Genomic DNA, 14,204 nt, shown 5'->3' with positions numbered 1-14,204 from the left:
ATTCATTCTTTCAAATATGATTAACTGGCTGAAATCAGGGAAACTTTCAAGTGGAACGTCTCAGGACAAAGTTCTTAGTCATGAAGGAAGAGAGGGACCAAGAGAGAGTGAGGATTTGGAGGCAACAGAGACGGAGAGAATAGGAACGAAGAAAATGAGCAGGAGTCTGGAAATGATTGATCCTTGTTTTTATTTATTTGATCTGTTTCTGAGCCCATGCTCTTTAATGTTGTGGACCGTTGCAATTTTTCTTTGTTGCATTATATTGAAACGTTGTTGATGTTGTTATCGTCATGAGTGTTCTGGTTATTTGTGCATGATTAAACATGAGTCTTTACAAAGCTTTGTTGCGTTTTTTTTTTTTTTTTTTGGGGGGTGCGTCAACCCGGTTGGGACGGAGAAGGGGGTTCGCCGCAAAAAAAGTTTGGGAACCGCTGCTTTAAAATAACACTGACTACATAAATCAATAATCTTTGCATTTCTTACCCAGCTGGACATGACGAAGCTGAGAGGTCTTCACACGAATCCTCCACCCACTCTGTCTCTCCTACAGGGGGGTTACATACGGTGTTACTTCAATTAAGGTTATGTGAAAGTGACTCTGCTACATTTAAAAGCGTTGAATCAGGGATATGAATCAGGATGTAAATATACCAATGGAAGATAATTTCAGACACATCCATCCTGAGAGCTCCTTTCAAAGTATAAACGGTGGTCTACAATTTCAAGAGGCACTTAGATTTCTGAAGAAATGAGTACAACCAAAGTCATTTAGGACCTACATCACCATTGAAATTAGACAAAACACATACCAGCCTCCTTTATCTGATTTGATTCATCCACAACTAAATAAAGCAACTGTTACCCTGGATAACCTAACTGTTGAATTTTGGGGTTCATGTCACAGCTACATTATGAATGATCTTCACAGCTTTTGTCTTTATCTATCCTGTTTCATGTTTTTTGCTGTCCTTGTTCCAATTCTTACCATGGCAGACATGTTTGTAGTCCGTGCAGCAGTCTCCAGCAGACAGACAGTCATCAGAGCAGTGACACTTGCTCTGCGTTAGCCTCTTCTCTCCACAGCGCAGCTTCGTGCACTCCCACTGCTGGGCTGAAGAGGAAAATGGAGTAAGTGCATATATTTATATATTGTTGTACACGGCTTGGTTGAAAACTTGATTCTGAACGGTCAATATGAACATTCAGAGGTCTGCTATTACTCCATAACAGACCGTTGCTAAGGACGCTTTAATCACATAAATATGTGCAGTCATATCAATCCACAAAAAGAAGCATGGCCAATATAATGACTGGCTTATACAATATAAGATTGTTTCTATATATTGGGGATGCATCAAACTCAGTGACAGCTGTCCCCATTATAGAAAAGAAAAATGACCAAGAGAAGGGAAGAGGTTCAAAGACAGAGCGCTGGACGTCAGAGAAATCAACAAAAGAAGACAGACAGTAAGGACGTGTGTCCAGCAAGGCGTTTTTTCCTTGGTCGGCGTTTTTTTTTTTTCCAATGGTTTTTCAATGGAAGAGCGGCGTTAAAATATCCGCGAATTCTGAGCAAAAATGCACCACAAACCTGACAGCGAAATCAGAACTGTGAATATTCCGTATCATAGCAACCAAAACGCCGGCGCTGGGCGCTTTCAGAATAACGCCGGCGTTTAAACGCCTTGGTGGACATACAGCCTAAGTAAAAACTAAAGAGAATGGCAGAAGAAGGCAGTCAGGAAGTTAAACTAAAGCTACAACAGAAAAAGACAGGCAGGAAGTAAACACTCTAGGGAACAGCAGAAAAAAACAGACAGGAAGTAAACACTAAAGGGAACAGCAGAAGAAGACAGACAAGAAGTAAACACTCAAGGGAACAGCAGAAAAAAACAGACAAGAAGTAAACACTCAAGGGAACAGCAGGAGAAGACAGACAAGAAGTCAACACTCAAGGGAACAGCAGAAGAAGACAGACAAGAAGTCAACACTCAAGGGAACAGCAGAAGAAGACAGACAAGAAGTCAACACTCAAGGGAACAGCAGAAGAAGACAGACAAGAAGTCAACACTCAAGGGAACAGCAGAAGAAGACAGACAAGAAGTCAACACTCAAGGGAACAGCAGAAAGAGACAGACAGGAAGTAAACACTAAAGAGAACAGCAGAAGAAGACAGTCAGGAAGTTAACCCTCAAGGGAGCAACAGAAGAAGACAGACAGGAAGTTAACACTAAAGGGAACAACACAAGAAGACAGGTGAGGTAAGTAAACAATAATAGGAACATGCTATTGGCTCTGGCATTGTTTAAAGACTATGAAGAAGCAATACGATCATTTTCAAATCAATTCAATCATTTTCTAAAAGCATTGAGTCAAATAATTTGGTTATTTAGTAAGTAGCCATGTAATTAGTGGAATAAGGTGTGGTGAGCTGGAGCTGAGCTTCTTTTGGTATTCATGACCTGCTAGCTGCACATTATCCATTACTGTGATTCCATTACCAGAACATTTCCCAACCTTCCTAGGAAATGTTCATCATTACAGAACATTCAATGTCTCACTAGGAACAGTGCAGCTGTCGTGGAAGTCGAAGCAGCAGCTCTTGCTGGATTCACAGTTCATGTCACATCTGCAGCCGGGGACCTCGCTGTCGTAGGGCTCGTAGCACCGGCTCCTGCAGGACGTCTGGGGGATGACTGGAACTGGAAGACAGGACCACACCTTTTTAATACTGGACCTGTGCCTTTTAAGAATGTAGAATATAGTTTGTAGTTGTTGCTGTTGAACCAATTTTACAACCACAGCTTGAGAATATATACTGTAAAGTTGTTTTTAATTCTGGTTTGTAGCAAAGATAGAGGCGATGGAGAGGAGTATTCATTAGAGCACTGTTTCCCAAAGACTGGGTCGCGACCGTCAGCTGGGTCGCAAGAGATTATTTTTGGGTCTCCTTGTCACGACATAGGTCTGCGCCTGCGGTATATCTGTCCGACACTTGAAGGCACTATTTATATTTTCTCCACAGTCAGTGATAGCTCCCTGAACGAGTGTGCCTGCAGCTAGCAAGGAGTTGATAGGCTAATTGAGAAATGCTGGCTTGGTTATCCAAAAAGAAAGCCAATGAAAAATCAGCAAAGGTCAGTGACGAGGATTTCAGGAGCCAACCCGCAATGAAGCGAGTGTGAGCAATGAAACCATGAGTGAATCACGGGAGGGTGTAGTATTGGAAAATGATGCTAGGGTTGATGCTTATGCTAGCGCTAACGCTGGTATCGTGCAGGGATCCGAGCCTCCTTTGTATGGCCTTGCTGTTGCACAGCAAGGCCATACAAAGAGTATTTTTTAAATTATGGCTTTGTGAACTGTGCTGGTCCTAGCCAGGATGCATGGCCAATGTGTGTCATTTGCAGTGAAAAACTGGCGAACGAGAGTCTGAAGCCAACTAAACTGAAAAGACATTTTCTTACATAGAAAGGCAAACGAGATTAAGTCATCTGCAAACGTTCTCTGGAAAAAATGTTACATTACACTTTTTTTTACAGTTGCTAACACACTAAAATGACATGCATAGCACAATTATTCAAACTGACACACAGAGAGCAAAACCTCTTCTCAAGTCTCCAAAACTCTAAACACATTTTCTGCTTTACACACATTTTGCAATTCAAAATGGCACTTTTTAAATGCACTGAACACGGTTCTCTGCATAAGACACAACAATCTGACAAAAAGTCACATGTTTGCCATATCAAAACACTGTCATTCAAAATAACACTTCATGAGCTAATTGGCCAAAATATGTGCCACCTGGCCAAACATCTCAATGCTTAATTGTTAGCACTTCAATCAGGAAGTAAGCACTATAAAAGCACCACAGGTGAGCATCTTTTTTTTACAACAACAATGGAAAACGTCGCAGAGAGAGGAAGAGGAAGGGTGAGAATGAGAGGAGGAGGAAGACTGAGAGGTAGGGGTAGAGATGGTAGAGGACTTCATGGCCAAAGACAACAACTTTCAAATGAAATCAGAGCAACCTGAGTTGATCAGGTCATCAACCATGGGCTGACAATGCCAGAGGCTGGACAGAGTGCAGCCCAACTTGAGCCGTTTTACTGTCGCCTCTGTCATCCGGACATTTAGACTGGAGCACAGGTATGTAACCAAAATGTATTTCACTCTTTGTAGTACATGCCATTTCACAGTGTATCAGTTGGGTGACACCTGTTTACTTCATGAGTGGCTGATCTCATACACTTACTGTACACGTTTCCTGTATCATTTACTCTACTGTGGGGGAAATATCTTCAGGCTGCAGTGCCCTATGTTTTTGTTTGTTTGTTTTTCTAAAGGACTGAGAGACGCAACCATGGTGGAGGAAGGGGCCTAATGTTCACCGGGGTACAGGAAGCTGCCATTGTAAACTTGGTTTTGGAAAGTAATGAAATCAGATTACTGTAAGAGATATTCAAAGTCACATCATCCAAGACAACACCGTATCCAACCACATTCAACAAGTCAGTTTGTCCACATTGGCTCGCGTTCTCGAGCGAAAACAATTCAGTATGAAACAACTTTAAAAGGTGCCTTTTGAGAGAAACTCTCAAAGAAACAAAGAGCTCAGAAGAGCATATGTGGATGTATGTACAATATTGACTACAGTACACTACATGCAACATGGTTTCCCAGTGTACTGATAACACCATATTGACTGATTTCTGTTCTTTGTTTCTAGGGAGTTCTGGAAATGGATGCTCATGCAATCCCGCATGAGATCATCTTTGTAGATGAGGCTGGGTTCAACTTAGCAAAGACCAGAAGAAGGGGAAGGAACGTCATTGGCCACAGAGCCATTATAGATGTTCCTGGCCAACGTAGTGGGAACATCACAATGTGCACTGCCATCTCCCATACGCATGGTGTCCTCCACCGTCATGCCAACATTGGACCATACAAGCCCATTGTCTCACATTTCTGGACAGACTCCACAATATTCTCATACCACCAGAGCGTATGAATGATGCAGGGCATCGAAGGAACAGGTATGTTATAGTATGGGACAACGTGAGCTGTCATCACCAGTCCAAACCTGGTTTGCTGACCACCCACCATTAGTCGTGCAATACCTCCCACCATACTCACCATTTTTAGCCCCATAGAAGAGTCCTTTTCAGCATGGCGGTGGAAGGTTTACGACCGGCAGCCCTTTGTGCGCATGCCTCTTTTGCAGGCTATGGAAGAGGCATGTGATGAAATTGATGTGGGTGCGATTCAGGGATGGATAAGGCACTCAAGGCGCTTCTTCCCTCGATGTCTGGCAAGGGAAGATATTGCTTGTGATGTGGATGAGGCGCTGTGGCCAGATCCAGCTATGCGGCAAGATGCTGCGTAATTACAGCATTTTTCTCGTCTCTTTTTTTCATATATTTTTTCTGCACATTTTTTCTGTAATTTTCTTTTTCAGTTTACTGTTTTTTGTTAGCATATTTTTGTTCACTCCAATGTATCTAGTGCATATTTTGCATTGACTTTTTGGGTGAAAAATAAAAAATATCTGTAGCATGTGTGTGTATCTGCAAATATTTCTGTGCATGTGAACAATCTGAAGAATTTTCAACAATTTGAACTATTTTAGTATTATGGCAAAGCTTACTTAAGAGGTTAGTGCTTTACATTTTGCCCAACAGTGTGTAGTTGGTGAGACAAAAATCTGGTAATATGAATGAAGTGTGTGCCGTTTGGTGCAAAAGTTTGATTTTCATAATGGTATATGTAGTTTTGGTTGCAGTGCTTCATTTTGCAGGATATATGAGGTATTTTGCAGTTTGGGTGTGTGGTTGTGTGAATTGTGTTAAGTATTTTGATAAAACCAGGATAGTTTCCAAAATTGTGTTTAAGCAATTGTAAAAAACTGTAAATGACAAAGCCCAACTCGCATCCTACATGGTTGCCTACCATGTGGCAATTGAGAAACAGCCTCACACGATTGCGAAAAAATTAATGTTGCCTGCCGCAATAGATATGGTTAGCGCAGTCATTGACGAAAAGGCAGGTGAATAAAAATGCATCCCGTAACAACACTGTCTCCCAAAGAATACATGGCATTGCAGACAACCTCGAAGAGCAGTTGATCAACTAAAGACAGCAGGATGCTTCTCAATACAGCTTGATGAGATCATTGACGTCTCAGATTGCGCAACTTTGCTGGTTTATGTTAGGTATACATGGGGAAATGAATTTATGGAGGACTTGTTGTGTTGCTTGAATATTCCTACTGGAACCACAGGTGAATACATTTTTCGTGTCTTGAACGATTATATGGTTTCGCGTGAGGGCATAACGAGCGATGGGGCCGCAAACATGACAGGCAGGAATAGCGGAGTTGTAAAAAGAATAAAGGAGGCAGCAGGCAAGGATATTCCATGGAATCACTGTTTCATACACCGCCAGGCATTGGCATGCAAGGGAATACCCCCCGACCTCGACAAAACGCTGAACGAAGTTATTTGCGTTGTTAACTTCATCAAGGGCAATGCACTTAACAGCCGGTTGTTTGATCAACTGTGCACTGACATGGGAGCAGAAAACACACACTTCCCGTTTCACACTGAAGTGCGCAGGTTGTCCAAAGGCAGAGTTTTGACAAGAGTCTGTGAACTTAGAAATGAAATCCATGCATTTCTCATCCAGAAAAAAAATGCTCTTGCCGATTTATTCACTGACGATTGGCTTCTCAAATTGTCTTATCTGGCCGACATATTTTCATCGCTCAACAAACTGAATTGAAATTCTTGGGATGTTTTCCTTAATTGGAGAAATGTCCAGGCTTTCCAAAAGTCATTGAAGCTGTGGTTGCACGCAGTGGCGATTCTAGAGTCTGTTGGGGCCCCAAGCAAAAATTCCCAGGGTGCCCTTCGGACCGGTGTCTTTTACAAATGCTGCTTACGGGCCTTGGCTTGTGCAAATGCTGACACTATGTCCTCCAGATCCACAGACCTTGGCACACTGTGCTCTATTGAAATAAGAGCCAGTCCTGAAAGTCTCTCTTGTGACATGGTTGACCTGAGATAGGTTTTGATTCGTTATAAAGCTGAGAAACTTCTCTCTCCAGAGGCAACAGTGAGACTTGGTTAGTTAATTCAAATGTTTAACTATACTAAGCTTCCAGTTACTATACATTATAAACAGCATAGTCACATATATGCACTGTTTAACAGTTGCATATTGCAGTGTTGCTCATGAGTCGTGTGTTTTACTTGAAGAGTTAATGTTTACATTGTATGTACAACACTGTTAAAAGGGTTTTCACACTGTCAACATTCCTGAAAGGTTATTATCACCCCGTAAAAGAAAACATATGAAGTACTACAAGTTCGAAAGAGACAGATCAGGTGAGCCTATTTATGTCTATAAAACTTTGTTTTCATCATTTACATTTTTCATGGTTGAGTGAAATCAGAGCCAAATATTCCCCATTTCACATAAATGTCATGTTCTTAAAAATAGCTAGAAAAATCCTAAATGAATATGTTAATTCATAAAATGAGAATTTTGCATCTGGCAATATTACGATTTAAGATATTAAATGTTTTCAAAAAAAGACTAGCCAAGGTTGAAATAGACATTTTGGTTTTCATAAAAGTATGAATTTGTTTTCATTTTTTAATATTTTTTTGCTCAGTGTTTGTTTCTGACATTGGCACGGAAAAGTTTTTCACAGTTTGTATTTTTCTTTTTTGTTCTACCTCATCACATCCTCATGACCCAAGCTCATATGTCACATTCAATGTCTCAAAGATCTCATGTGATCTCACCTCACATGCTGCTTCCAGATGTGAATCACCTGCTGAGATAAGCTGGAAAAACTCATGTAATGTAACTCATGCTTTTCTGTTACCTATGCCTTATTACAAGACTATACATGTTACAGGTTTCACAACATTTTAAGGTCAACCGCGATGAACCAGTTTGTCAAGTCATGGGATTGGTTTCATGTGTATACTGTTTTTATTGAGCTTAGAAAACCTTTTCTCATTGGGCACCTGTAACGTGCAATAATCGCATGTCGCTTTTATGCAATAAACTTTTTTTAAAAATCAAATCTCTCTTAGTGAATGAATTAAACTTAAACTTAAACTGACCTCGGATTTATGTGAGGTAGTTTTTGAGAACATTAGTAAAATAAAAATATCAAATGTACTGATTTTTCCCAAAACCGACAATATATATTACACTATATGACACAGAACAGTAGTGTACACTATATTACTCTACACATAATATACTTTGCTATTGACCACAGCACATTGTAATTATACATAATATAATGGACCCTTATTCACCAAAAACACATTGAATTATGGATTTATTTAAGACATGTGATTCAAAAAAGCTAAACTGTTGACCCTTGGCAGCACATTTGCCTTCACTATTAGTATCAAGTAGTCCTTTTATACACCTTCTGTATATGATGACCTGATGTATGATGTATACACAACCCTGTTTTGCTTTAAACAGTACACGGTCTACATGCTTCGCGTCACACTTATATTTATGACAGTGTTATCTGTAGCCTTTTACTCAACCCATACTCGCATGACCAGGGAACCAAATAAAGACAATCCTGCTGTGAAACTGCTACAGTGCAAAGCCTTACTCTGACTCAGCACGGAAACAGTGAGTGTGTGCAGGAACCAATAATAACGATCTGCTGAGCTTACCTGTTTCATTGACCTCCCCCATGAGATGCCTTCATTAGTCTGGCTCTTGTTAACTAAAAGCTGTCAAACCATGTGCATTACTGATGATTAAGCAGACCTCTCATAAATTTCGCCATATGTTCCAATAATAAAAAGGATGTGGGATGTTGTACTTTTGGACAGTTTCAGAAGATGAGACATTTAGAGATCCAGCAAATGTGGAGCTTTCCCAAGAACTACATGGAATACCTCTTGCTTTAATCAGCGGTCTGAAACACCACCAATGAACATAGTTATCACATTCTAATAGTTTCTCAAGTGTGACTGATAGCATTCTAAAAGCATAAATCATCATATTTGGACATATGCACGATCACCAAATGTTTATGCCTCTGGCGTCAAACTCCAACAAGTGAGTCAGTGTTTATGAGTCATTTTTTACTATTTTGTTGATACAAGGGCCTGGGGAGATACTTGGCAACAGAATGATGAGACAAGATGAACAAAGAGTTCTGAACGAAGACAACTTGCTTAAGAATGTCAGTGAAATGCATTTCAGGTGAATGAAAATGTGTGTGTGTTTGTGTGTGTGTGTGTGTGTGTGTGTGTGTGTGTGTGTGTGTCTGACAGCACCTTTGTTTTGACATTTCTTCAAGTCCAGTCCAAGGCCAAGTCCAAGCCCGAGGATCAGGGTCACAATGGATACAGCCAAGAGACATATCTGTGCACACAAAACGTTTTTTTTATGAAATGCCTTAGGACCAGTTGAGTAATTATTTTCTTTCTGTGCCACTTCAAACTTCTACTCCACAACATTTCAAAGAGTATTATTGTACAGCTTCAGAATTCAGAAATGTACATAATAAACTCATGAAGATGTTATTAACTTAACTACCATTCTCAAGGCAATACCTTTACTTAGTTATTTTTAAGTGTATTAGTAGAAATTCTACTTAAAGGATTTGAATACTTGTTACTCCATTGCCTCAGACAGACCTTTTGATGTCTAAAGCTATTTTAAGTAACTTGGTTCAGTTGTTAGGTGTCTATGGGAACATATAATATCCAACTGCCTTCAGCAGCCTGAACACACACTGTTCGCTTGCCTGTGGGATCAGCTATGTTTGAGTACTCTCCAGTATCGCTGAGCTTGTGATTCCTTGTTAAATCTTCATTGTCTTGTTGATACATAAGTCTGTTCTCTAATGTACTGATAAAGCAGATAACAGAGGCAACTCTCCTTTGGCTCCAGCTGCTCCACGCTCTGTGACCCCTGCTTCAACCCGGGACTGTTTCACAGTCAGCGAGTTTCTGCATGATACAGTGGGGCAAAAAAGTATTTAGTCAGCCACCAATTGTGCAAGTTCTCCCATTTAAAAAGATGAGAGAGGCCTGTAATTTTTTATCATAGGTATACCTCAACTATGAGAGACAGAATGAGAAAAATAAATCCAGAAAATCACATTGTAGGATTTTTAAAGAATTTATTTTCAAATTATTGTGGAAAATAAGTATTTGGTCAATAACAAAAGTTCATCTCAATACTTTGTTATATACCCTTTGTTGGCAATGACAGAGGTCAAACGTTTTCTGTAAGTCTTCACAAGGTTTTCACACACTGTTGCTGGTATTTTGGCCAATTCCTCCATGCAGATCTCCTCTAAAGCAGTGATGTTTTGGGGCTGTCGCTGGGCAACACGGACTTTCAACTCCCTCCAAAGATTTTCTATGGGGTTGAGATCTGGAGACTGGCTAGGCCACTCCAGGACCTTGAAATGCTTCTTACGAAGCCACTCCTTCGTTGCCCTGGCGGTGTGTTTGGGATCATTGTCATGCTGAAAGACCCAGCCACGCTTCATCTTCAGTGCCCATGCTGATGGAAGGAGGTTTTCACTCAAAATCTCACGATACATGGCCCCATTCATTCTTTCCTTTACACGGATCAGTCGTCCTGGTCCCTTTGCAGAAAAGCAGCCCCAAAGCATGATGTTTCCACCCCCATGCTTCACAGTAGGTATGGTGTTCTTTGGATGCAACTCTGCATTCTTTCTCCTCCAAACACGACGAGTTTAGTTTTTACCAAAAAGTTCTATTTTGGTTTCATCTGACCATATGACATTCTCCGAATCCTCTTCTGGATCATCCAAATGCCCTCTAGCAAACTTCAGACGGGCCTGGACATGTACTGGCTTAAGCAGGGGGACACGTCTGGAACTGCAGGATTTAAGTCCCTGGCGGCGTAGTGTGTTACTGATGGTAGCCTCTGTGACTTTGGTCCCAGCTCTCTGCAGGTCATTCACTAGGTCCCCCCGTGTGGTTCTGGGATTGTTGCTCACCGTTCTTGTGATCATTTTGACCCCACGGGGTGAGATCTTGGGTGGAGCCCCAGATCGAGGGAGATTAGCAGTGGTCTTGTATGTCTTCCATTTTCTAATAATTGCTCCCACAGTTGATTTCTTCACACCAAGCTGCTTACCTATTGCAGATTCAGTTTTCCCAGCCTGGTGCAGGTCTACAATTTTGTCTCTGGTCTCCTTTGACAGCTCTTTGGTCTTGGCCATAGTGGAGTTTGGAGTATGACTGTTTGAGGTTGTGGACAGGTGTCTTTTATACTGATAACGAGTTCAAAAAGGTGCCATTAATACAGGTAACGAGTGGAGGACAGAGGAGCCTCTTAAAGAAGAAGTTACAGGTCTGTGAGAGCCAGAAATCTTGCTTGTTTGTAGGTGACCAAATACTTATTTTACCGAGGAATTTACCAATTAATTCATTAAAAATCAGACAATGTGATTTCCTGGATTTATTTTTCTCATTCTGTCTCTCATAGTTGAGGTATACCTATGATGAAAATTACAGGCCTCTCTCATCTTTTTAAATGGGAGAACTTGCACAATTGGTGGCTGACTAAATACTTTTTTGCCCCACTGTATATCCAGTAACAAAATATCAATGCCTTTCAGAAAAACAGCATGAAACTGAGAGACGTTTGGTTTAAAGCCAGCAGGCTTCTCATGTTCTCAGATGACATCCCTCCTTATTTTCTTCACCCAATGCTGATGAACTTGGCTCAGGAGTACATCAGGTGTATTACAGAGGGGTTGAAGTCTGCCTCCGGCTCCAAACTAATCGACCGATGAGATGTGGTGTGTGGTGATGCAGGGGGTGCCAAAAGTCCTGCAAGGCTTCTGGTCGCCTCCTTGAAGCACCTTCCTCAACATGCCGTCCCAAAAGCTCAGTGAAATGGCTGTTGGTGTCACAAAGTGTGTTATGGACCAAGTCTCCACTGCTTGTCTACTGTGCAGCATCAGGTCAGGTTTTCCCGCTCTATCGGCGATGCCATGGTCCTGTCTACTCAGGAAAAGGTTAGACGGATCAACCCAACTCCTGACAGCTCAAGACGGGAGCTTGACCGCTTTTCACCACAGATTGCTGATACTGCGACACTGGCTCTACCAATCCACCCTGCTGCACTTATCATTATGACTGCAGGGCAGGATAACCCGACCATCAGCCAGGGCGAGGTCAGAAAGAAGAGTCCAGCGCTTCTTTCGGTTGGTTCTGATGGTTTTATTTTTTATTTTGTATTGTCTTGTTAAAAAAACATGAATTCATTGTTGCATATTATTCATCCTGCATCAACCTTTTTTTTAATGTTAAATGTATTGTGAAATCATGCAATATAAAACAAGTGTTTCCTTTGACTTAAGAATGTAGATGTTATTGTATTCACACAATGGTTTGAGTCTCTAAGAGAGGTATTGAAAATGCACACAAAATGCATTTAATATACATAAAGTAAAATAGTTTTGCAACATCTACAAGAATAAATAAATGTATGTATCAGAACCTATGCTCAGAACAACCAGAAAAATAATTTCTAACAATGTATTTTCCCATAATAAGGGAAAAGATTACTAAACATGAATACTAAACCTGAATGACCAGATGTGGAGACAGCTGTATGAAGAACTCTAAAGTGATTGGTTAACAGATATTTTATTTTGTTAACCTTGGGTGAACCACACACACACACACACACACACACACACACACACACACACACACACACACACACACACACACACACACACACACACACACACACACACACATACACACACACCAGAAAGCAAACGTAAAGAAAGAACGTGAACGCATTTTCTCCATTCAAGTGTGAGCAATGCTTATTTTAGTTAGCTGCACAGATTTCTGTGTTGATGTTCTCATCATATAAGTTGACCAACTCGAAAAGCTAAAGAACACTTAGCTTATAGAGGCTGTAATGTTTCTGTCCATTACAAGAAGAAGAAGAAATACATAACAGAATTAAGTTTCTCCTGATGAATAAAGTATTTATTCAGTTTTACCTCCGTTTTGGTCTCCTCCGACCCTCTCTTCTGTTAGCTGGCTGCTAAGCCTGTCTTTTACGTTAAATTAGCTATAACTATTTGACTCAAAGAAACTCTAGTGTCAGTTAACCGGGGTTAACCTTTTAACACAGATCAATAAATTGAGCTAGAGGAATAAGTCAAGCGGAGGTCAATGGTAAGGTCTTCGCTCCTGTTGGCCACGGTAAAAAGCAGACATTCTTCCTCAATTGATTTCCAGAGAAAGTAATATAGCGCAATATACTCTTCATCCATATACAAGAAAAACAGCCATCAGTGTATTTAATCACATATGTGCTGAATGACTCACTGTTTCTCTGGGATATATAAAGTGACATGATTTGATTGCATAGCATCATCATCTTTATTACTGCTGTGATAGTGTGGCTTCATTGTGATATTGTCAAAGAGTGGTCTATTACAATCACTCTGCAGGGTTTGGGATTCTCCTCATTTGCTACTTTTCACATTATATAGTAATATCCAAAAGACTACAGTGTTCTCAACAAAACATCTATTGATATAATATGATACATGTTTGGCTGTTCAGTGGTGAATGGTTGCATGTGAAAGAATACTGTATGCTGATATTTAGATTTGGAACTTAAAGTCATCTTTATTGACCCGGACAAACTGAGTTTTAACTTTCTCAGATTGAGGATTATTGGTTCGACTCTTTTGAATGCTATATAAACATAACACACATTAATTAGCCACATGGATTCCATAAAGCTTAATATAAAAACACTTGTGCATTTCCCATTGCCATCAATTCAAAACCAAAGCAAACACTTACAATAATCTTCTTCTTTTTTGATGACTCCTTCCAACCCATGGCTCCTATGAGTGTTGCAGTCACAAATCCTCAGCACTCCTACAGAAAGACAGAGGTAAACACAGTGTCTGCTTGTGGAAAGAGGCAGTGGAGTATCACATTAGTGACCCTTGGACTAGGTGTGAGCAATAGATAAGTAACAGATTGCTCGGATGTGAAGATGTTCCTTGGTTTTCCGTCAAACCTCATATGATGATACTTTTTAACTCAAGAAACCCATTTAATGCACAAGAAAAGGAATACATAAGTAATAATAAGAGAGCTGAAGTACACTAATCAACA

The 14,204-nt window shown here is 40.5% G+C and overlaps 1 protein-coding gene across 1 annotated transcript in view; it reads right to left on the bottom strand.

Moving 5' to 3' along the window:
- Positions 1-14,004, bottom strand: part of LOC134875388 (venom phosphodiesterase CdcPDE) — a 47,489-nt gene extending 33,485 nt beyond the window's left edge. The window contains exons 1-5 of the mRNA XM_063899946.1: positions 13,884-14,004; positions 9,333-9,420; positions 2,565-2,705; positions 989-1,114; positions 487-547 (exon numbers count right to left, since the gene is read on the bottom strand). Of these exons, the coding sequence (XP_063756016.1) occupies positions 487-547; positions 989-1,114; positions 2,565-2,705; positions 9,333-9,420; positions 13,884-13,922 (455 nt within the window). The 5' untranslated portion in view covers positions 13,923-14,004. The remainder of the gene's footprint in view (positions 1-486; positions 548-988; positions 1,115-2,564; positions 2,706-9,332; positions 9,421-13,883) is intronic.
- Between the last annotated feature and the right edge of the window lie 200 nt (positions 14,005-14,204).

Source organism: Eleginops maclovinus, chromosome 13 (genome assembly GCF_036324505.1).
Source record: "Eleginops maclovinus isolate JMC-PN-2008 ecotype Puerto Natales chromosome 13, JC_Emac_rtc_rv5, whole genome shotgun sequence".
NCBI classification, from domain to species: domain Eukaryota; kingdom Metazoa; phylum Chordata; class Actinopteri; order Perciformes; family Eleginopidae; genus Eleginops; species Eleginops maclovinus.
Note: the sequence above shows the minus strand (reverse complement) of the source record. Positions and strands in the feature narration are given on the sequence as shown.